Source organism: Cebus imitator, unplaced genomic scaffold, assembly GCF_001604975.1.
Source record: "Cebus imitator isolate Cc_AM_T3 unplaced genomic scaffold, Cebus_imitator-1.0 Scaffold629, whole genome shotgun sequence".
In the NCBI taxonomy this organism is placed as follows: domain Eukaryota; kingdom Metazoa; phylum Chordata; class Mammalia; order Primates; family Cebidae; genus Cebus; species Cebus imitator.
The window spans coordinates 671,294-691,889 of NW_016107944.1; the positions used below are offsets into that span (position 1 = coordinate 671,294).

Sequence of the window (20,596 nt, forward strand, 5' to 3'; positions counted from 1 at the left end):
CAAAAAAAAAAAAAAAAAAAAAAATTAAGCCCTTCTAGAGAAGGTTTGGTTTTTCCTCATTCTTTCACCACAGTCCAGTCCAGGGGTGCATAGAGGCCAGGCCTTGGAACAGGCAGGTACGGTGGCTGTGCCCAGGTACAGCCTGATGCATTTCTTGGCCCTGAACAAGGGAGGGCTGGCCATCCTGCCTGTGAGGCTGTGGGAGTCCTGGGACTCCACTGGCTCCATACCCTGGCAGCGGGGCCACCACAGTGATCCCCTCACAGCATCTCTTCAGTCAAGGGACCCTCCTAGTGTCATCATTTGGGAAACCTCAGCCCTCCGAGGCTCTTTTTCTTTCCCTTCCCTGCCCTCTCCTCCCCTCCCCTCCCCCTCGGGACGTGGGGTAAAGGCAGAGTATTCCTGTCCTCCCTGCACTTAGGAAACTGGGATTGGGATAGAAAAAGGATGTGGTGTCTGCAGGAGCTGGGTCATGGCTCAGCGTTGCCAGCTTCTACCTGGCAGGCCATACCAGAGCTGCCCCTGACAGGCTGTGTCCATCCTCCTGCACCACAGCTCATTGCCAGAGGAAAAAAACAAGAGCAGCTCCTCTTTTGAGACATGCCCAAGGCCGAGTGAGAAGCAAGAGGCAGAGCCGGGGGAGCCTGACCCTGAGCAGAAGAGGAGCCGTGCACGGGAGCGGAGACGAGAGGGCCGCTCCAAGACCTTTGACTGGGCTGAGTTCCGCCCCATCCAGCAGGCCCTGGCTCAGGAGCGGGTGGGTGGCACGGGGCCTCCTGACACCCATGAGCCCCTGTGCCCTGAGGCAGAGCCTGGGGAGCTGGAGCGGGAGCGTGCACGGAGGCGGGAGGAGCGCCGCAAGCGCTTCGGGATGCTCGACACCACAGACGGGCCGGGCACTGAGGATACAGCCCTGCGCATGGAGGTGGACCGGAGCCCGGGGCTGCCTGTGAGCGACCTCAAAACACATAACGTCCACGTGGAGATAGAGCAGCGGTGGCATCAGGTGGAGACCACGCCTCTCCGGGAAGAGAAGCAGGTGCCCATCACCCCCGTGCACTTGTCTTCTGAAGATGGGGGTGACCGGCTCTCCACACACGAGCTGACCTCTCTGCTGGAGAAGGAGGTAATAGCCTGGGGCTGGCACCTCCCCCTGCCTCAGCAGCCTTTCCAGAATATCAGCTGTGCCCACCTGTGGCCTGAAGGGTTCATCTACATAGCCCTACCCCTCGAGAGATTTGCAGACCTAGGGGAGACAAACACACAGATCAGTTCTCATAGTTGAGGCAGGCCTGAGAGCTGTGGGAGCTTACCAGTGCATACAGGGCAGGGAGGGGGCCTTCCAGGCACAGAGGAATTTATCCTGCGGTCTGGGCCACTGCCCTTGAGAGGCAGGCCACTTTACAGGGCCCAGATGGTTTCCTCACTCTGCCTCCAATGGCAGGAGGGGAGTGAGCAGGGCCAGGTATGCTTTTGCAGTAGGCAGCCCTGGCCTGGGTAGATCAAAGCTGGAGGCAGAGACCAGCCCAAGTGGCTTGGGGCAGCTGATCAGAGCTGAAGCCAGGGTCATGCAGCAGGAGACAACAGCTGGGTCCCAGGTCATGAAGATGTGAAACAGAAGGCAGTGGTGAGGTGAGGTGGGCCATGAATGAAGGCTGCCCTGTGACTGTCACTCTTCCATGAGGCCCTTAGTACACCTGGGTACAGAGATGAACAAGCCAGCCTCCGATGTATAACATAAGATAATCTTTCATGGAAATACATCCAGAAATCCAGTCTGTAGAACTTCAGCAGTGGATTTACATGTCTGATCTGGGAGTCTTGTAACCAGGTAGACATAGCGTTATGGTTTTTGTAGAACTCCTGTTTCACTCTCCATTTGGGGACAGTTTTCAACACTTTCAAATGTGTTCTTTTACGTAAGTAGCTTGTTAAAGATTTGCCACTTAGGTCTGCCTCACGCTTCACATCTTTTTTTGTATTTTATTACGTGTGTGAGGCTGAGTTAACACCAGCACTAACACTTGTACTTTTTCATTTTCCTCATCCATTAACAAATAATAAAGGCAAGATGAAATAAAATAACAGTTGAAACTCACATTACTTCAAGCTACCAAAATGGGCCAGCTAGCAGGAGACACACTGACTCAACAATGTGGGGGGTCAGTCTTCACTGTTTAAAAGTCAGGGGCCCGCTGGGCGCAGTGGCTCACACCTGTAATCCTAGCACTTTGGGAGGCCGAGGCCGGCAGATCTTGTGGTCAAGGATCAAGACCATCCTGGCCAATATGGTGAAACCCTGTCTCCACTAAAAATACAAAAATTAGATGGGCATGGTGGTATGTGCTTATAATTCCAGCTACTCGGGAAGCTGAGGCAGGAGAGTCACTTGAACCCAGGAGGCAGAGGTTGTAGTGAGCTAAGATCGCACCACTGCACTGAGCTGGCAACAGAGCAAGACTCCATCTCGAAAGGAAGTAAAATTTAAAAATTAAAGTCAGGGGTCTCCCCGCCTCTCACAGTATAGCCTGGCAGCACCCTGAGCAGCACTGACCTGACTGCCCACTACACACACAGCTCCACTCAGCATGAGCCATGGAAGCAGGATGGGTAACCCTGCACATGACCAGACATCAGGAGGCACCTGGGAAGTGTGTGGGAAAGAGGTGGATGGATGAATGAGTAGCTGAAGCTGTTGAAAGCAAGAAGAATGTAAAACAGCTTACTCATTGGTGTCCACATCTTGTTTAAGGGAACTATGGGAACCCTTTTTGCAAACAGAACTTAATGTGGAATCCATCATGTAAAACTGGTCAAATGGAATGGTTTCAGTTGAGACCATGGTGAGCCCTGAAGTGAGGCCTGCTTGGGGCCATCACTCACAGTGGACCCTGTAGAGCCTAGCCTGGCCTGTGTGACCAGCTGAGGACACCTGAAGGACCCCACGGGGTGGTCTTCCTCCAGATGCAAAGCCCTTGTTTCCCAGTGGACACAGCCTATATGGGCCTTGGCATCTATATAGGGCATGTACTTTGGAACCTTAAGCAGGTGTGGGAATTATGTGGGTACCCAGGGCTTCCTGGAGTAGGAAGGACAAGGTAGTCCCTTGGTCCCCAGATGGTACCGAGTCTGCCATTTTTGCTGATGGCTTGCATTGGAACCTTCACTTCCAAATGCTGCAGGTAAAGGCTGTATCAGCACATCTGCCGAAATGTGGAGACTCCAAAACTCTTGGGCCACAAGGAAGATCAGTGGAAGAGTCTGCGCTGTGCAGCTGCTTTGTTTATCATTGTCATTTTGCACAAAAGAATGTTTTTTGTTTTTTGTGTTTTTTTTGCCAACAGCTGGAGCAGAGCCAGAAGGAGGCCTCAGACCTTCTGGAGCAGAACCGGCTCCTGCAGGACCAGCTGAGGGTGGCCCTGGGCCGGGAGCAGAGCGCCCGTGAGGGCTACGTGCTGCAGGTAGGGTGCAGGGGCTGCTGTGGCCCATGGTGCGCTCAGGAGCTTCAGTGTGAAGAGTTCATGCTTAGGCAGGCTAGAAGTGTGCAAAACTTGGCGAGCAGGGTTCGCCTCCCGGGAGCTCACAGCCCTGGGCTCTTCTGCTATAGGATCAGGGCACTCAGTGTGCTGGGGAGCTCTGTTTTTCCCTCCTGGTACGACATTTTGGGAATCTCCCTCAAACCTCTATATCTAAGCACTTTTTTTTTTGGTAATAAAATCATTTTGGTGACCTTTCCCTTTGGCTGTGAAAGTGGCCAGTATGCATTTATTACAAATGCCATATATATGCATGTGATTTCTCCTTGTTTTCACTGTAGTAATATTGGGCCTATTGTACAGATTGAAGACATTGAATCATACAGCAAGCCCAGTGCCTGCTTACAATAAGAGTAAGTCAGTGGCAGAGCTGGCACTGGACCCCATTCCCGTCTGTGTCTGTACCACACCTGCAGGCAGACCTGGGGCTGTTACCACTACTAGCCCAAGCCCTGGATACCTCCACCGAGATCTTGTACCACCGAGCCCTGATGTAGGAGTGTCACAAGACTGGAGTTAGCCTGGCCCAAGGGCAGGCCTGTGTGTGCTGACTTTCCTGCAGCATGCCAGGCCCTGTGCCAGCTCTGGAGCATAAAACAGATATATTCCTGCCTGCATTGAGCAGTAGGGGAGATTGTGGTAGGGAGACTGATGCATGAATACTGTGGGAGAAGTGAAGTGGGTACCAGAACAGGGAGCCCAATTTCTCAGCAAAGGCTGAGGTTATAACATTACAATCAGGGTCCTGAGTTCAAGACTTGGCTCTGCTACTGACCCCCAAAGCAAGTGCACATGTCCCCTCCTCTAAATGGCAGCCTGCTGCTTGTATAGCCTTAGGCCCAGTGATCCCTGGGGGCCCTTCCAGCTCTTAGACCCCAATTCTCTGTCATATAATGAGTATCTGTATTTCCAGACCACAGTGCGCTGACCTTGGTCTGAGTCATCGCAGGCAGCAGATGGACCAGGGGCACTCAGCTGGCCTCTGACCATAGTCTGCGTCTTTGCAGACTCTGCTCTTTTTTCTCCTGCGTGCTCCCTGGACCTTCTCTTTCTTTCTCCCCTCTGTGCCCTGGACTCTCCTCTCCAGCCTTTTGCGTCATAGTCATTGCCATGCCCAGTTCATACCTGGTAATGGTGGGCCTCCCCACCAAGGTCATTTCTGCATGCCCTCCAGATTTGGGGAGCATCTTTTAAATTCTTGATTGGGCCTCATCCTGCAAGATTAACTTCAAATCAGGTGGTAAAGATACAGGTTTAGCATCCCAAATTTGAAAATCTGAAATGCTCCAAAATCCAAAACAACGCCGACATTATGCTCGAAGGAAATGCTCACTGGAGCATTTCAGATTTTGGATTTTTGAATTTGGGATGCTCAACCAGTAAGTAGAATGCAAATATTTCCAAACAGTTCTTGTCCCAAGTATTTTGAATAAAAGATAATTCAATTTATACTAGCATTGGGCTTCACACATTGCTAACCTAGGAACCTGCCTCTTGGTCTAACTTGGATGATTGCATGAGCCTACACTGAAGCCCCTGTCGGTCAGCACTGGGCAAAGCTGGTCTTGAATACCTTCCCACTAAATCTAATAACTTGTGACTTTTCACCACCCTTTAAGCTTTGGAAATGCTTTTACTCATGACTCAGAATGATCAGGGGGTCTGTGGGGTTAAGGGTCAGGAGCCAGCTGCTGGGGTGGGTGCTGCATTGACTGCTGGGAGGAGCTTGCATGGTTTGGACATTGAGCGTGAAGTTTAACTTGAACTTAACTGAGTGTCACATCTGTGGCTTCCCCGGCCAGCAGACCGAGAGGGAGCTACAGGCAGGCCAGATTCGTAGGCTGGGCTCCGCTCACTCTTGTTCGTGTTGTTTTTCCCTACATTAATGAGTTCTGTCTCTGCATGCCTTTCAGTGTGGGGAGTTTTGTTTCATTTGTGTTGTGTTTTGTTTCTGCATGCTTCACTTTTTCTTATTTTGAACTCCACAAAGGTTTGTTTGTTTTGTTGATTATCGCATTTTACTCCATGGTTTCCGTTCCCCCTTCGTTTTGTCTTCTTACAGGTAGAGATTAGTTATTCTGTTACTCTAGAGGACTGGCTACACTTTCCACAGGAAAATGTTCGGATGTCACCTTGCTGACATCTCCCAAGCGTTACCTTCCTTCCTTCTCCTCCTGTCTTAGAAGGAAGTGGCATCATTTACCTACACCTTACGTCCTGCGCTTGTTTAGGATTTGCTGTCAAGACCGTATACTTTTTGTTGCAAAACAAGCAGCTGCAGGTGCGCTGCTCCTCTTGCCTGTCCCTGTTCCTGGCACTCTCTTGTCGTTGTCTTTGTTTTGCTTCTTAGTGTGTTCCATTATTCAGTTTTGTTTGGTTTATTTCTCCAAGGTTAAAGCTGTTTTTTGATGTTATTGTCCATGTTTTCTGTTTACCTGGAAGCAGCTACTTATTAAAAAAAAAAAAATAATGATAATTCGTTGGATTTTTTTAATGGGAAAAAAAAATAAAGTTGTGCAAAGGATAAAAGCCAAAGCCACCAAGGAGCTTTCTGTGGTTGTTCCTGGCCAGAGGTGTGACACTCAGAACTGGGAGGCCCGAGTGTTACTAACCAGTATTTAATCGGTTTTTTTAAGACTGAAGTGGCCGCCTCCCCATCGGGTGCCTGGCAGAGGCTCCATAGAGTCAACCAAGACCTTCAGAGTGAGCTTGAAGCCCAGTGCCAGCGCCAGGAGCTGATTACACACCAGATTCAGACCCTGAAGCGTAGCTATGGGGAGGCCAAGGACACAATCCGACACCACGAGGCTGAGATCCGCAGCCTCCAGGCACGGCTCAGTAATGCGGCCGCGGAGCTGGCCATCAAGGAGCAGGCGCTGGCCAAGCTCAAAGGCGACCTTAAGCGGGAGCAGGGCAGGGTCCGAGAGCAGCTGGAGGAGCGGCAACACAGCGAGGCAGCACTGAGCAGCCAGCTGAGGGCCAGTGAACAAAAGCTCAAAAGCGCCGAGGCCCTGCTGCTGGAGAAGACGCAGGAGCTACGGGGCCTGGAGACACAGCAGGCGCTGCAGCGGGACCGGCAAAAAGAGGTCCAGAGGCTGCAGGAGCGTATTGCCGACCTCAGCCAGCAGCTCGGCGCCAGTGAGCAGGCCCAGCGGCTGATGGAGGAGAAGCTGCAGAGAAACTACGAGCTGCTGCTGGAGAGCTGCGAGAAGGAGAAGCAGGCATTGCTGCAGAACCTGAAGGAGGTGGAAGACAAGGCCAGCGCCTACGAGGACCAGCTGCAGGGCCAGGCACAGCAGGTGGAGACCCTGCAGAAGGAGAAGCTGAGCGCCACTTTCGAGGGCAGTGAGCAGGTGCACCAGCTGGAGGAGCAGCTGGAGGCACGAGAGGCCAGTGTTCGCCGGCTCGCAGAGCATGTGCAGAGCCTCTGCGACGAGCGGGACCTCCTCAGGCAGCGGTTCCAGGAGCTGACAGAGCGTGTGGCCACATCCGACGGGGATGTGGCTGAGCTCCGGGAAAAGCTGAGGAGAAGAGAGGCCGACAACCAGAACCTGGAGCACTCCTACCAAAGGGTCGCCAGCCAGCTCCAGAGCATGCACACTCTGCTGAGAGAGAAGGAGGAAGAGCTGGAGCACATTAAGGAAGCACATGAGAAAGTTCTGGTGAAGAAGGAGCAGGACCTCAATGAGGCTTTGGTTAAAATGGTTGCCTTGGGGAGCAGCTTAGAGGAAACAGAAATTAAGCTCCAGGCAAAAGAAGAGATTTTAAGGAAATTTGCAAGTGAGACTCCAAAGGACATGGAAGAGCCACAGAACACCCCTGAAGAGACAGAAAGGGATGGCACTTTACTCCCAGGCCGTCCAGTCCCAGCCACCAGGGCCACTCTGGCCTTTCCACAGACAAGGCTCGAGGATGACGACGAGGACCTAGGGGGTCCTCCGGGGGAGGAATACGACGATGGCAGCCCCAATAGGGAAGAGAGTGTAGTGCCTCCAAAGTCGGTGGAAGTGCTTGACAGGGAGGGGCATCAGCAGGGTACAACCAAACTCGACCAGGGGACACCTGGTGTTAAAAGGCAAAGAATCCGGTTCTCCACAATACAGTGCCAAAGATACGTTCACCCCGAAGGGTCCGAGAAGACCTGGACCAGCAGCACATCTTCTGACACCAGCCAGGACCGGTCACCTTCGGAAGAAAGCATGTCCTCAGAGCCTGCACCCAGTGCGCTGCCCGCAGCTGGTGACCCTGACACATACCTCTCCATCATCCACTCCCTGGAGACCAAGCTCTACGTCACAGAGGAAAAGCTCAAAGACGTGACCGTGAGGCTGGAGAGCCAGCAGGGTCAGAGCCGTGAGGCACTGCTCGCACTGCACCACCAGTGGGCAGGCACTGAGGCCCAGCTGCGTGAGCAGCTTCGTGCCAGCCTGCTCCAGGTTGGTGCGCTGGCCTCCCAGCTGGAGCAGGAGAGGCAGGAGAGGGCCAGGAGGGTTGAAGGGCATGTTGGAGAGCTCGGAGACTTCCAGGTCAAGAACAGTCAGGCCCTGATGTGCCTGGAAAATTGCCGAGAACAGCTGAGATCTCTGCCTAGGGCCAGCCAGGAGGATGAGCAGGATGCGTGCGCAGCCTCCCTGGCCAGTGTGGAGAGTGCGCTCGTCAGTGCCATCCAAGCCCTGCGGCGCTGGCCCGCCCCAGCTGATGGCGGGGCCCATGCACAGCTGGAGATGGGTGGCACCGAGGAGAATGGGAAGGCTGCATCCCTGCAGCAGCGCCCCCAGCCTGAGCTGACAGAGCAGGAGCAGGCGAGGCTTCTTTCTGACCAGATTACTCTGGAGGCCTCGCTGATCAGCCAGATAGCAGACTCCCTGAAGAACACAACATCAGATGTCTCCCGAATGCTCCACGAGATTTCTTGGTCAGGACAGCCACTGATGGAGTCTGCTGGGGCCCCTGTAGATACCTGGGCCAGAAAGGTGCTGGTGGACGGTGAGTTCTGGAGCCAGGTTGAGTCCCTAAGGAAGCATCTGGGGACGCTGGGAGAAGAGGCAATCGGTGCCTCAGGAGGCAGGCAGCAGAGCATCCCACAGGGTCTGGCCCCCATCCTGGCCAATGCCACATGGGTCAGGGCAGAGCTCAGCTTTGCCACACAGTCAGTGAGGGAGTCATTCCACCGCAGACTGCAGAGCATCCAGGAGACACTGAGGGGCACCCAGACAGCCCTGCGGCAGCACAAGTACCTGCTGAGGGAAATCCTGGGAGCCTACCAAACCCCAGACTTTGAGAGAGTGATGCAGCAGGTCTTGGAAGCCCTCAGGCTTCCAGCGGGCCATGAAGATGGTGTGCAGCTGTCCTGGGACCTGAGCCCCTTAGGAGAAGTCCTGGGCCAAGATTCAGAAGGCTCTCATGAGCCCTTTCATGCATCTGACCAGAGCCCTAGGGCCTTTGTTGCTATTCAGGAGGAGCTTGCCCAGCAGCTGAAGGAGAAGGCCAGCCTCTTAGAGGAGATAGCTGCTGCCTTAACATCTCTGCCACCTGTGGAATCACTAAGAGATTGCCAGAAGCTTCTCCAGGTATCCCAGAGTCTCTCATATAACGCTTGCTTGGGAGGCCTCAGTCAGTATTCTTCATTGTTGGTTCAGGATGCCATTATTCAGGCCCAGGTGTGCTATACAGCCTGCAGAATCCGGCTAGAATATGAGAAGGAGCTCCAGCTCTATAAGGACTCCTGGCAGACCAGGGAGCCCCCCTGCCCAGAGCAGGCACAAGCAGCCCAGGCCCTGAGGGAGGAGTACGAGGAGCTTCTCCGCAAGCAGAAGAGCGAGTACCTGGATGTGATCGCCATCATTGAAAGGGAGAATGCAGAGCTCAAGGCCAAGGCCGCCCAGCTAGACCGTCAGCAGCGGTGTCTGGAGGACACGGAGAGCAAGCACAGCATGAGCATGTTCGCCCTGCGGGGTAGGTACGAGGAGGAGATCCGGTGTGTGGTGGAGCAGCTGACCAGGACCGAGAACACACTGCAGGCTGAGCGCAGCCGAGTCCTGAGCCAGCTGGACGCCTCGGTCAGAGACAGGCAGGATGTGGAGAGGCACCATGGTGAGCAGATGCAGACCCTGGAGGACAGGTTCCAGCTCAAGGTCCGGGAGCTACAGACGATCCATGAGGAGGAGCTGAGAACCCTGCAGGAGCACTACTCACAGAGCCTGAGGTGCCTGCAGGACACCCTCTGCCTCCACCAGGGGCCGCAGCCCAAGGCCCTGCCGGCCCCTGCCCCCCACTGGCAGGCCACCCAGGGGGAGGCTGACTCCATGACGGGGCTGAGGGAGCGCATCCAGGAGCTGGAGGCCCAGATGGACGTCATGCGGGAGGAGCTGGGATACAAGGATCTGGAGGGCGATGCGGCCACGCTGCGCGAGAAGTACCAGAGGGACTTGGAAAGCCTTAAGGTCTTAACACACCATTCAATTTGCAAAGCAAATCCTCCTTGATAATGGGGGTGTGGGTGTGGGGGTGTCTGGCTCAGCTACCCTGCAGGCAGAATTGAGGGGATGTGCTGCCGCCCCTCTACTCACTGGGTATGGTGTGATCGCAGCCTCTTTTGTTCAGCATCCCGCAGCATCCTCCACCAGGAAAACTAGTCGGAGGGCCAGCGGGATCCCTGGTGGGAGAGGAGCATGTAGTCTTCCCAGCATCTCTCTGCCTCCCTAATGCAGCCTCTCCGTGTTCCTGAGAGCAGCCCCCATTCCCCTTGCCAGCTTTGCCTCCTTCCTGCACCACCCCCAGAACCCCTCCTGGCCCAGTCCAGGCCCAAATCTGAGGCAGCTGCCTGAGGACAGCCTTGTGCTCACCGCAACATCCCAGAGAGCCAGGGCCCGGTTGGAGGGCAGTCTCCTGATCGCCCCAGGAGAGCAGAGTTGGATGGAGGGTCCCTCTCTGGAATTGGCATTTGATGTGTGCTGTGGTGAGAAGAGCTTTTCCACTGAGCACAGCCTCTAGCCACTCCTGTCCCCTTCCCCGGGAGGTTTACAAGTAGCTTTTTCCCAGAACTGTCTTACACCTCTGCCCCTGAGGTCCTGGAACACTAAGGTGACATGCCAGTCCCGTGGGGCAGGGGGGTTTATAGCTGCAGGCCACCCCACCATGTGTGGCTGCCAAGTGTCATCCCTTAGACTCAGAAGTTTGCCATACCTTGCCTTTATGTTCCTCCCATTCTGGAAGCTGCCCCAGTAAATGACTAGGCCCCACCAAAGCTGTGTTCAGGTGGCGCCTCTCACGCTCAAGTTGCACAGCTGGGTGCACACATGGCCAGCACCATTGTGCAGCGAGCTTCTAACTCCCAGGCAGCTGCCACTGCTCCTGCCCACATATCCCCACAGCTGCTGTGGAGCAAATGCCTATGTTTCCCAGCCCCTTAATTCTCTAGCTCTGAATGGAAACAGCTCGCATGTCACCTCTGTGTGGCATACTTGGCCCCAGCCAGACACACAGGTTTGGTTGTCAGCGAGCACCTTCTCAGGAGAGCTATGAAGCTGTTTTTCACCATTATTTTAGTCAGTCAAAACCTTTTAAAAACCATTATGAGCTGTGAGAACCTTTCAACAGCTGTCTTTAGAAAGTGTGTGTATGTGACAACACTGTGGTCAGTTCACCAAGAGCAGCACCCAGGTGCACCTTGGGGCCAGTTGTGCCTTGAAAAGTTAATTGCACAAACCTTTGCTTTGACCTCAAACATACTAGAGCAGCAGAGCAGCCAGCAGCTTCCCAGACACTCGGCAAAGTCCACGGGGGCAGGGCCTGGGCACAGCAATGCTCTGCTTCCTGTCTGCATCCACAAGAGCCCCTCCACAGTGAGGCTGCTTTAGCTTAGCCAGCCAGGTGCAGGTGAGGCCCCATTCGGGTGCCATTATACCACCAGCAAGAAACCAGAAAGGAGAGGAGTGCTTCATGTTGAGAACTGACTAGAGATTGTGCCGGGCCAGTGTCACCCAGGAGGGAGAAACAGGTGATATAGGTCAAGATGAGGCCCCCTAGGGGCTTGGGCACCATCCACTCCTGCTGTCTAGCTGTCCACTCCCTGCTGTCCTAACTGCCATTGCATAGTGTCCCCTCCTATGCCTGGGAGCTTTCAGCCCAGGTGTGTGCTCTCACCCACCCCTGCAGACATGCGGAACTTGTAAACAACACCTTGAGATTTCATCACTTTATTCAGATTTCCACTTGGGTCAGGGGGACAGGGTCTTGGCCTAACAGCCACCCTTTAACATCCACAGGCCCCCACCACACCACCTGCAGAGTCATCGAGGAACCTCTTTTGGTCCCAGGAATGATTGGCTTAAAAATTAACATTTATTTGCAAGATCTTTTAGCATATAGTTTTTCTCTCCAAAGAAGCAACTGGGTCTCTAAAGATGTCTCAGTGTTTCTGTTAGATTTTTGACTCTTATCTGCAAAATATTCCAAAGCACTCAGATCAAAATAAGACTTTTCCCAGCAAGTAGACTCAGAGAAAAAAAAAAAAAAAGACTTAAAAGACCTATTAATACTAGCTATGCTTGCTTTGGCAGCACATATACTAAAATTGGAATGATACAGAGAAGATTAGCATGGCCCCTGCACAAGGATGACATGCAAATTTGTGAAGTATTCCATGTTTTTTTTTAATTAAAAAAAAAAAAACTATTAGTTAAATGTGTTAACTGAGAAGCCAACATATGAACCAAAGCGAATGGGAAGGAGAAAGAGGAGCCCGGCCTTGGGGCATGAGGACCAGAAGATCCAGAGTTCCAAGCTCCTGCAGCCATCCTGAGGCGTAAGGGTGTCAGGAAGAGACAGGTGCTTCCAGGTGGAGCCGCTGGGAGAGGGGATGGGATGCCCAGTTAATGGTGGCAGTAGCTGAGACATTCGCCCAGAGGAGCACATGGGTTGCAGTCAAGTACAAGCTGACTACGACTTTGTAAATACTGCTTGAGGCTCTCACAGAAGGTTGTCGCTAAAAGTGGGCCCAGAGAAAGATGCCCAGGCATGCCAATAGGATTTCTTGGTATCCTTTCTTGAATCCACATGCAAGAAGATTAACCAAGTAGTAAGCCTGTGAGCCCAGAGTGGGAAAGCCCCCCTACACTTCAATTTGGAATGGAATGTGGCCACGTTGTTCCAGTTTTTGAAACTCAGTGAAAGGCCCAGTCCATTCTCTGAAGTAAATGATGTAAAGGGTTTAGACAGAAAGTGTATTCCTCTGTGCTCAAAATAGCTGTACACCCACCCTTCCTGGCAGCTGTGTGGCATTCTCACCTGTTTTGTTGGCAAGCACAGCTCTGATATCAGGCCTGGGCTTCCTGGTGTGGCCGCTCCCATCCTGGGGCATGCCTGTGTTGCCCTAGGGAGGTGCAGGCAAACTAGGAAAGCTGGTCTCCTGTCATGTTCTTGTTAGAGTTAGCAGAGGTGCTAAGTCATTGGTGCCCTTCTCCTTTAAGAAAAGAGTAAGAAAGAAGACGCAGACTAGAAGGAACAAGATCCTGTAGCCTGATCTTATTCTCTCAGTCAACACCTGAGCATGAAGCGACCAGCTGGAGGTTGTCAGCTGGCTGGTGGCGAGGCCCAAACCCCCAGCTCCTAGAAGTAGACTCTGTACCCCCAACCCACTGTGGGTTGAGAGGCCCCCAGCCCAGTGCCTGCCAGGCCACTCACTGTTTGTGGAATGGCCTTGGCTCCCTCTAGCAGACGAGTCCTTCATCCCCGTTTGACAGACCTTTCACTGTGTCCCTCTGCACACGTGCCTTCTCCTCCCTCCTTCCTGTGGGCCCAACTGGCAGCCCCGCAGGAAGATTGGGGATTAGCTGGTTTCCATTTCATAGCAGCCTCTCCCCACCCAACATACCAACTTCTCCCAGGAAGAAATGGGGCACAGGACAATCACAGAAATAAGATGTAGCGTTGACTGGGAACAAACACCCGTTTCTGAATGCTCTGATGGCATCGCTGACAATCCCCAGACAGCCCCAGGGATCCTGCTTAGGGCACCCAACATGGAGCACGCTCAGTGAGTGCCCAGTCACAGCTGGGCCTGGATGGGGTGGGATTTCTGGCTCATTTATTTTAAAAGGCCCCCAACTTAGAGGTAAAAAAAAGAATTCGATAAAGTCCCTCTTACATTTTGCAGGCCACATGTGAGCGAGGGTTTGCAGCAATGGAAGAAACGCACCAGAAGAAAATTGAAGATCTACAGAGGCAGCACCAGCGGGAGCTAGAGAAACTTCGGGAGGAGAAGGACCGCCTCCTGGCAGAGGAGACAGCTGCCACCATCTCAGGTCAGGGGTGGGTTAACCCCGAGGGCAGTGTGGATGGCGAGCTTTTCTTGAGCTAGACACACAACTCCGAGGAATGGCAGCCTTTGAATTGCCTTTTGGCTGAGATGTAAGCTTCGTTATTGAAATTTTAGGAGCCTTTTGAGAGTTTATAAGCTGAGAGCCCACACTTCAGCCCCTGGCAATCCCCATGGCTGGCTGCACACAACCTGCACACTGCTTGGGAGCTGTCCCAACCAGTGACTTTCCAGTCCCAACAAGTGACTAACCAGTGTCAATACAGCCAGTGATTTTTCCCGACAGACATTTGTCAATTTGGGACCACCTCTGGGCAGAGAGTCCTTGCCCTCAGGTGAGGAAACATAGCCTCATGGCAGGTGGCCCTGAACAATCACATCCCCCCCACCTTGCCCTGCCTTCCCTTTGTGTAATTGCCACCTCAGTGGTTGGTTACTTTAGTGCTAAGGAAGAAAATACACCAGCACAAAAGCTTGCTTGTTTTATAAACTCATGTTGGAATTAAACAGTGACATTTATTTAATCAGTTTGGTTTTCTTCTAACACACACACACACAAAAAGCCAAATGTGCATTCCTTCCAGGAGGAGTTCATGGAGAATTCTCCCAGCCTCTACTCACCTTAGAGAATTGGTTTGTGAGGGGCTAGCCTGTCATGCAAAATCCAACTGCTGATTAACTAAGCAAGCAGCAGCAGTGGCAGGCACCACCCCATTGTGTGGAGCTCCCCACTCCCACCCCTGTCAGTGAGAAGGCCGTGGCCCCTTGGTGCTGAGGCCTTGTTCTTGCCTGCAGCCATCGAAGCCATGAAGAACGCCCACCGGGAGGAGATGGAGCGGGAGCTGGAGAAGAGCCAGCGGTCCCAGATCAGCAGCGTCAACTCAGACGTTGAGGCCTTGCGGCGCCAGTATCTGTAAGTGGCTAGGCCTGCCCATCTACCCTCAGGAGGGCCCCTGGGGAGTGGCTGGCCAGGCCAAAGCTGGGCCCTTCCTGTGTCTTTGCACAGGCCTCTGAGAGTTGGGGCCCAGGGCCCATGGGTGCTGAGGGCAGCTCAGATGCCCTCCTGTCCAGTGCAGGATATGGCCCAAGAAGGATCTCCCATGTTGAGAGGCTGTTCCTTGAAATGCCACGAATGAGATGAAATGAATGAAATCTTAAACTTTCCACTTGTCCAGGGCCGATCCCAGTGGCTACCCACATATGTTTCTCAACAGCTGCCCCATGGCCCACCAGAAGCCAGGCAGCCAGGCTTGGTCATACAGGGTAGAAGTAAGAACTATCACTACCATTTAAAAACCGCACATGTTGGCCAGGCGTGGTGGCTAACGCCTGTAATCCAAGCACTTTGGAGGCCAAGGCGGGTGGATCACCTGAGGTCGGGAGTTCAAGACCAGCCTGACCAACACGGTGAAACCCCGTCTTTAAAAAACAACAACAACAAAAAACTGCACATGTGCTGCTTCCCTCTGCACAGGCAGGAGGATAGAACAACACCAGAATAACTGCTGTAGACTTTTTGCTTGGTAAAACTGCTGCAGCCAGGAGCCAACAGATTGGGTGCCATGAGCATCACAGCACTCAGGCTCTACCAGGAGCTTTTGCAGTGTAGCCAAAGCCAGGGGTCCTGCCTCAGGAGCTGGCAGCGGTTAGTGGCACCCTGTAGAGGCTCATGTTCACCTCAGTCAGAGCAGGGTGGCTCACCTGGAAGCCTCTTGTCCCTGGTCACCTGCAAGAGAGATGGCCCTCCTGGATCCAGGGTGGCAGGGCAGCCTTAGGAAGCTTGGTTTTCTGAGTCTTGCATAGAGCCTGGTCCTGGCTATCAGGCACAGGTACCTTCAAAAGTGGGTTTACTGAAAACAAACTCCGAGTCAGAAGAGAGTTCTAGAAATGGGATGTCTGTGGGCACAGGGATTGGATTCTGCCCTGACTGGCGTCCCCAGAGAAGTGCTGGAGGTAGGACTGTCAGATTGTGAGAAAGGACCAGGGAGGGGCGTGGAGCCATCTCTGTGTGGGATTCCTTATTCTGTGTGACCCAGGCTGATTAAGACAACAGACTGCGCAGGTCTGACCTGTGCTTGGCTGGTCTGGTGTCAAGGAGGGACACCAGCCTCTGAGAGGCCTGGCCCTCAACCAGGCAGAGGAGTGAGTGCCGCCCTCTCCCCAGGGAGGAGCTGCAGTCAGTGCAGCGGGAACTGGAGGTCCTTTCGGAGCAGTACTCTCAGAAGTGCCTGGAGAACGCCCACCTGGCCCAGGCGCTGGAGGCTGAGCGGCAGGCCCTGCGTCAGTGCCAGCGTGAGAACCAAGAGCTCAACGCCCACAACCAGGTGAGCCTGCAGCCAGGTGAGCCCAAGGTTAGTCAGGGGCACTCAAGGTCAGGTGGACCTATAGTCAGGTGAGCCCACACTGGAGCTGGAGCCAGACCTTACCCTCAAAGTGTCATGAAGGTCCCCAAGCCACAAAGTGGTCCTTGCCCCAAGGCTTCACCCTGCCACCCAACGTGGCCATCCGTGTTGTCAGAAACATCACTGCAAATAGCTGGAGCAAGGCTGTACTGCCACATGCACCGTCTGCTTACACATGAAGTAACTCTTGCTTTGACCCTTTCTGAGACTCTCGGGTGTCTTAGTGTCTTCCCTGTGCTCCTCTGAACCTCCGGCTCACTGTTTCTGGGCAGGGCCTGGCAGGATCATCCCACTCCTTGAAGATACTGTCCCCCGGCGATTGAGCTGACACTGCTCAGGGTCAGACTTAGTACTCACATTTATTTTTGTCAGATTTTTTTCTTAAGAATTGCTTGCTCCTCAGTTAATCGGGGTCCATTTAAATCCTGGCTAATTGAAAGTTTTGAGTCAGAATTAGTATTCACTTTTCTGTGGGCACCAAATTAAGCAGCCCTCTGTGTCCCCACCCTGCACAAATCCCCTTAGGACTGGGTACCTAATCTCATTCTCACCTGAGGCCTTCCCAGGGGGCATGGCCGCTGCACCAGGCTGTATATGAGACTACTCAGGCAGGACTAGGTCCGCTCCTTTCTGTTGTGGCTTAAAGATGACCCCACAGGAGCTCAGGTGGGACCAGCCATAGAACAGAGTGACACTAGTTATCGTGACAGAAAGGAATTAAGGGTTATCGATTGGGTCCTGCCTGCACAGTTCTACAGATATACAAAGAACCCAGGGAAATGGCCTTCTCGAGTTGTATCATGCGACTTGGCCCCAGGCGGCTCTGGAGTGTCACTGTTGTGTTGCTGTCCCCTAGGAGCTGAACAACCGTCTGGCTGCAGAGATCACACGTTTACGGACGCTACTGACTGGGGACGGCGGTGCGGAGGCCACTGGGTCACCCCTTGCACAGGGCAAGGATGCCTACGAGCTGGAGGTACCATCAGGAGCCAGGCCCTGCCTGACTCAGCTCTGCATCCCAGAGCTCCAGGGGAGTGCAGCATGGCCCTGACTTAGAGGACTGTGGGAGGGACAGACCCACGACAGCAGGAGTGGAAGGGCCTGGGAAGATTCAAGTCACCCCAAGGCAGCAAGGACCAGTGAGCTGCCAGATGATATGAGAGCCACTGGCCCAGCAGAGCCTTCGAGAGGCTGTGGGGATCCTGACCCCATCTCACTTCCCATACTCCCTCCCCTCCATTTCTGCCATGCCACAAACACCACTCAAAAGGACACATTCCATAGCCAGGTGGTTGCTGCAGCTCAGGTCAGGGAGGCTCGCTTTACATTGGAATAATTGATTCTGGAGCATTGGGTATCCTTTTAGGAAGGCACTTAGATTTCTCCACATTAAGTTAAAATTTCATCCTAAAATGTGCTAAAATTTCAGCACTCAGCCAGCCAGAGCTCACGCTGCTGGGCCTGTTCCAGTGGCTTTCAGCTCTGTCTCTGTCATGGAGCTGCCTCCTGGCAGTGACACTGAGAAGCCAAGGCTGGGAGGAGCACTGCTTGGTGAGATCAGCTCCTGCCTTGAGGCCAGGTGTCAGGCCACTGTCTGCTGTGCCTGTGCCTTGTACTAAATGAGTGCTTTACCAAAAAGGCTGGCAGGGGAGGCTGAGTGTCAGTGATAACATTAACTGATTCTCTCGGGCTTGGTCCCCAGAGATAAGCAGGTCTAGCTCATGGCGCCCCAGGCTGAGGGGGGAGTCCTTGGCACTGGGAGGAATCACAGCCATTTCTTTCCTCTTCCTGTTTTTGTATGTTAGGCTGAAGCTGTGAGCGGTGTTTAAACGATGCTTGGGCACCATGGGGCTGCCCTGCTCACTGGTGATTGGAGAGCCCTCTGCATGCTTCAGTCTGCACTGGAGACCCTGCAGATTCCTTTGCTCCTGAATATTGGTCCCTGATCTCTCTGTCATTCTAGGTCTTATTGCGGGTCAAGGAATCGGAAATACAGTACTTGAAACAGGAGATTAGCTCCCTCAAGGACGAGCTGCAGACGGCACTTCGGGTAAGGCCACTACACCACAGGAAGGCAGGTACGGGAGCAGGCTCTAGGTGACATGAGCCTCCTAAACTCAGGCTGGGGCTCAGCGAGGGTTCTTCTGAAGCAGATGTTACTCTTTTGAGGAAGGTTTCCAAAATCAAGTCCTCTTAAAAGACCAGCCTGCAAGCAAGTGCTGTAGGAACGTGGATGTGAGCAGCCTGCCTGGACTGGCTCCAGCATCAGTGTGTGTGTGCTTTTTGTGTGCTTTGGAAGGAATGTTTCAGAGAAAAGTCCTGTGAAGTGAGGCATGGCTTGACTTCCATTTGAGCCTCCTGGCTTTCATCAGCTTCCTCCAGGGACTCCTGGAGTCAGGGATGATGACAGAACCATTGGTGGCCACTCAGTCACTTAGGGAATCCAAGACACAGGGAGAGTTTTCCAGGCTGAAGCCCACAAAGGAGGGGCTGGAACACTCAGGGCCACATCCAGATGGTTATGCCTGTGTCCTCAGGCCTCCTGGTGTTTCCTCCCTGTCCACTTTCTGCCTCTAGAAGACAGAGGTGAACAAGGCTCCCTACCATGTTCAGCCCCCCTGGGGAGATAAGCCATGTTGTGTATGCCCCTCTTTCCTGGATGTAACTACCATTCTGTCGTTTCACTCCCAAGGACAAGAAGTACGCTAGTGACAAGTACAAAGACATCTACACAGAGCTCAGCATTGCGAAGGCTAAGGCTGACTGTGACATCAGCAGGTTGAAGGAGCAGCTCAAGGCTGCAACAGAAGCACTAGGGGAAAAGTCCCCTGACAGTGCCACGGTGTCGGGATACGGTGCGTCCTCAGGTCATGCCCTCTGGATTATTGCTCAGGGGATTGCGGGGATTTGATCATAGAGGTTTACTGGTGCTTGACTCAAAGCAGAAGATTCCCAGTGCTGCTTGTAGACCCAGGCATCCCCATGGAGTAGGAGCACCAGCCTCACACGGCTGCCCCAGACAGCCCTCGCTCCCGTGTACAGTGGTGGACACTGTGCCACTTGCTCTAGGGAGAACCCACAATATCAGCATAATATTTTCAAAGTAATAACAAGTCTTGTTTTTCTGAAGAACTCAATCACTAGACAGAAGTAGCTCTTACTAGTTGCTTGATCCCAGGATATTACTATAAAATCTGTAAAAGGCCATAGAGTGGAGAATGGGAGGGAGCTCCCTGCTTTCTGGAATGAACAACAGGACTGACTCTTTTTTTTTTCTTGGCTAAAAACATTTAGATACCCTGTAAAAAATAGATGGCAGAGAGGATGAAAGAGGTAACATTTTATCAAGCATTTTCATATCATACATAATTTTTTTTTTTTTGAGACTGGGTCTTGCTGTTTCCCAAGCTGAAAAGCAGTGGCACAATTTCACTGCAACCTCCACCTTCCAGGCTCAAGGATTCTCCCAGCTTAGCCTCCCCAGTTGTTGGGAGTACAGGCACGTGTCACCACACCTGACTAATTTTTATATTTTTAATAGAGATGGGGTTTCACCATGTTGCCCAGTCTAGTCTCAAACTCCTGGGCTCAAGCGATCCAGCCACATTGGCCTCCCAAAGTGCTGGGATTACAGGTGTGAGCCATTTTACCCAGCCAGATTATACATAATCTCATTTGACCTTCATCTTGACCTTTTATACAAAGACCCACAAACAGGAAAAGGTGTGCTAGCTCACTAATAGCTCCCCCCCAAAAAAAAATCAGCTTTTTTTCTGTCAGGCAAGAAATAGCGATTATGATGATACTGACAGATGCTAGGAGGAAGAATCATTTTTCCATAAATACGTTGAGTAGTCGGGCATGGTGGTAGGCCTGGCTTCCCAAGAGGCTGAGGTGGGAGGATCACTTGAGCCCAGCAGTTCTGGGCAGTCGTGCACCAAGCTGAGTCAATCAGGTGCCCACACTAAGTTTGCTATCAATATGGTGACCACCAGGTTGCCTAAGGAGGGGTGAACTGGCTCAGGTCAAAGTGAAACAGATCAAAACTCCTATGCTGGCCAGGCGCAGTGGCTCACACCTGTAATCGCAGCACCTTGGGAAGCTGAGGTGGGCAAATCACTTGACCTCAGGAGTTCAAGACCAGCCTGGGCAACATGGCAAAACCCTGTCTATACAAAAAATAGAAAAAACAAGCCAGGATTGCTAGCATGCACCTGTAGTCTCAGCTACTTGGGAGGCTGAGGTGGGAGGATCACTTGAGCCCAGGAGGTGGAAGTGGTAGTGAGCTGTGACTGTCCTGCTTACACTCCAGCCTGGGTGACAGAATGAGACGCTGCCAA

General features: G+C 53.0%; 1 protein-coding gene and 1 non-coding gene across 7 annotated transcripts in view; both read left to right on the forward strand.

Moving 5' to 3' along the window:
• LOC108295281 (myosin phosphatase Rho interacting protein) overlaps positions 1-20,596 on the forward strand; it is a 141,718-nt gene that overhangs the window by 115,743 nt on the left and 5,379 nt on the right. For 4 of the 6 annotated variants that reach the window (XM_017517349.2, XM_037734507.1, XM_017517352.2 and 1 more), the window contains 9 exons: positions 556-1,126; positions 3,345-3,461; positions 6,173-9,979; positions 13,693-13,840; positions 14,650-14,767; positions 16,019-16,178; positions 17,113-17,232; positions 18,220-18,306; positions 18,949-19,111. In XM_017517349.2, coding sequence (XP_017372838.1) covers positions 556-1,126; positions 3,345-3,461; positions 6,173-9,979; positions 13,693-13,840; positions 14,650-14,767; positions 16,019-16,178; positions 17,113-17,232; positions 18,220-18,306; positions 18,949-19,111 — 5,291 coding nt within the window. The remainder of the gene's footprint in view (positions 1-555; positions 1,127-3,344; positions 3,462-6,172; positions 9,980-13,692; positions 13,841-14,649; positions 14,768-16,018; positions 16,179-17,112; positions 17,233-18,219; positions 18,307-18,948; positions 19,112-20,596) is intronic. The other 2 variants (XM_017517357.2, XM_017517356.2) reach the window with 1 other exon arrangement.
• On the forward strand, positions 12,086-12,188 carry LOC119469333. The gene has a single exon (XR_005198126.1). It is a non-coding gene; the product is annotated as a U6 spliceosomal RNA (small nuclear RNA).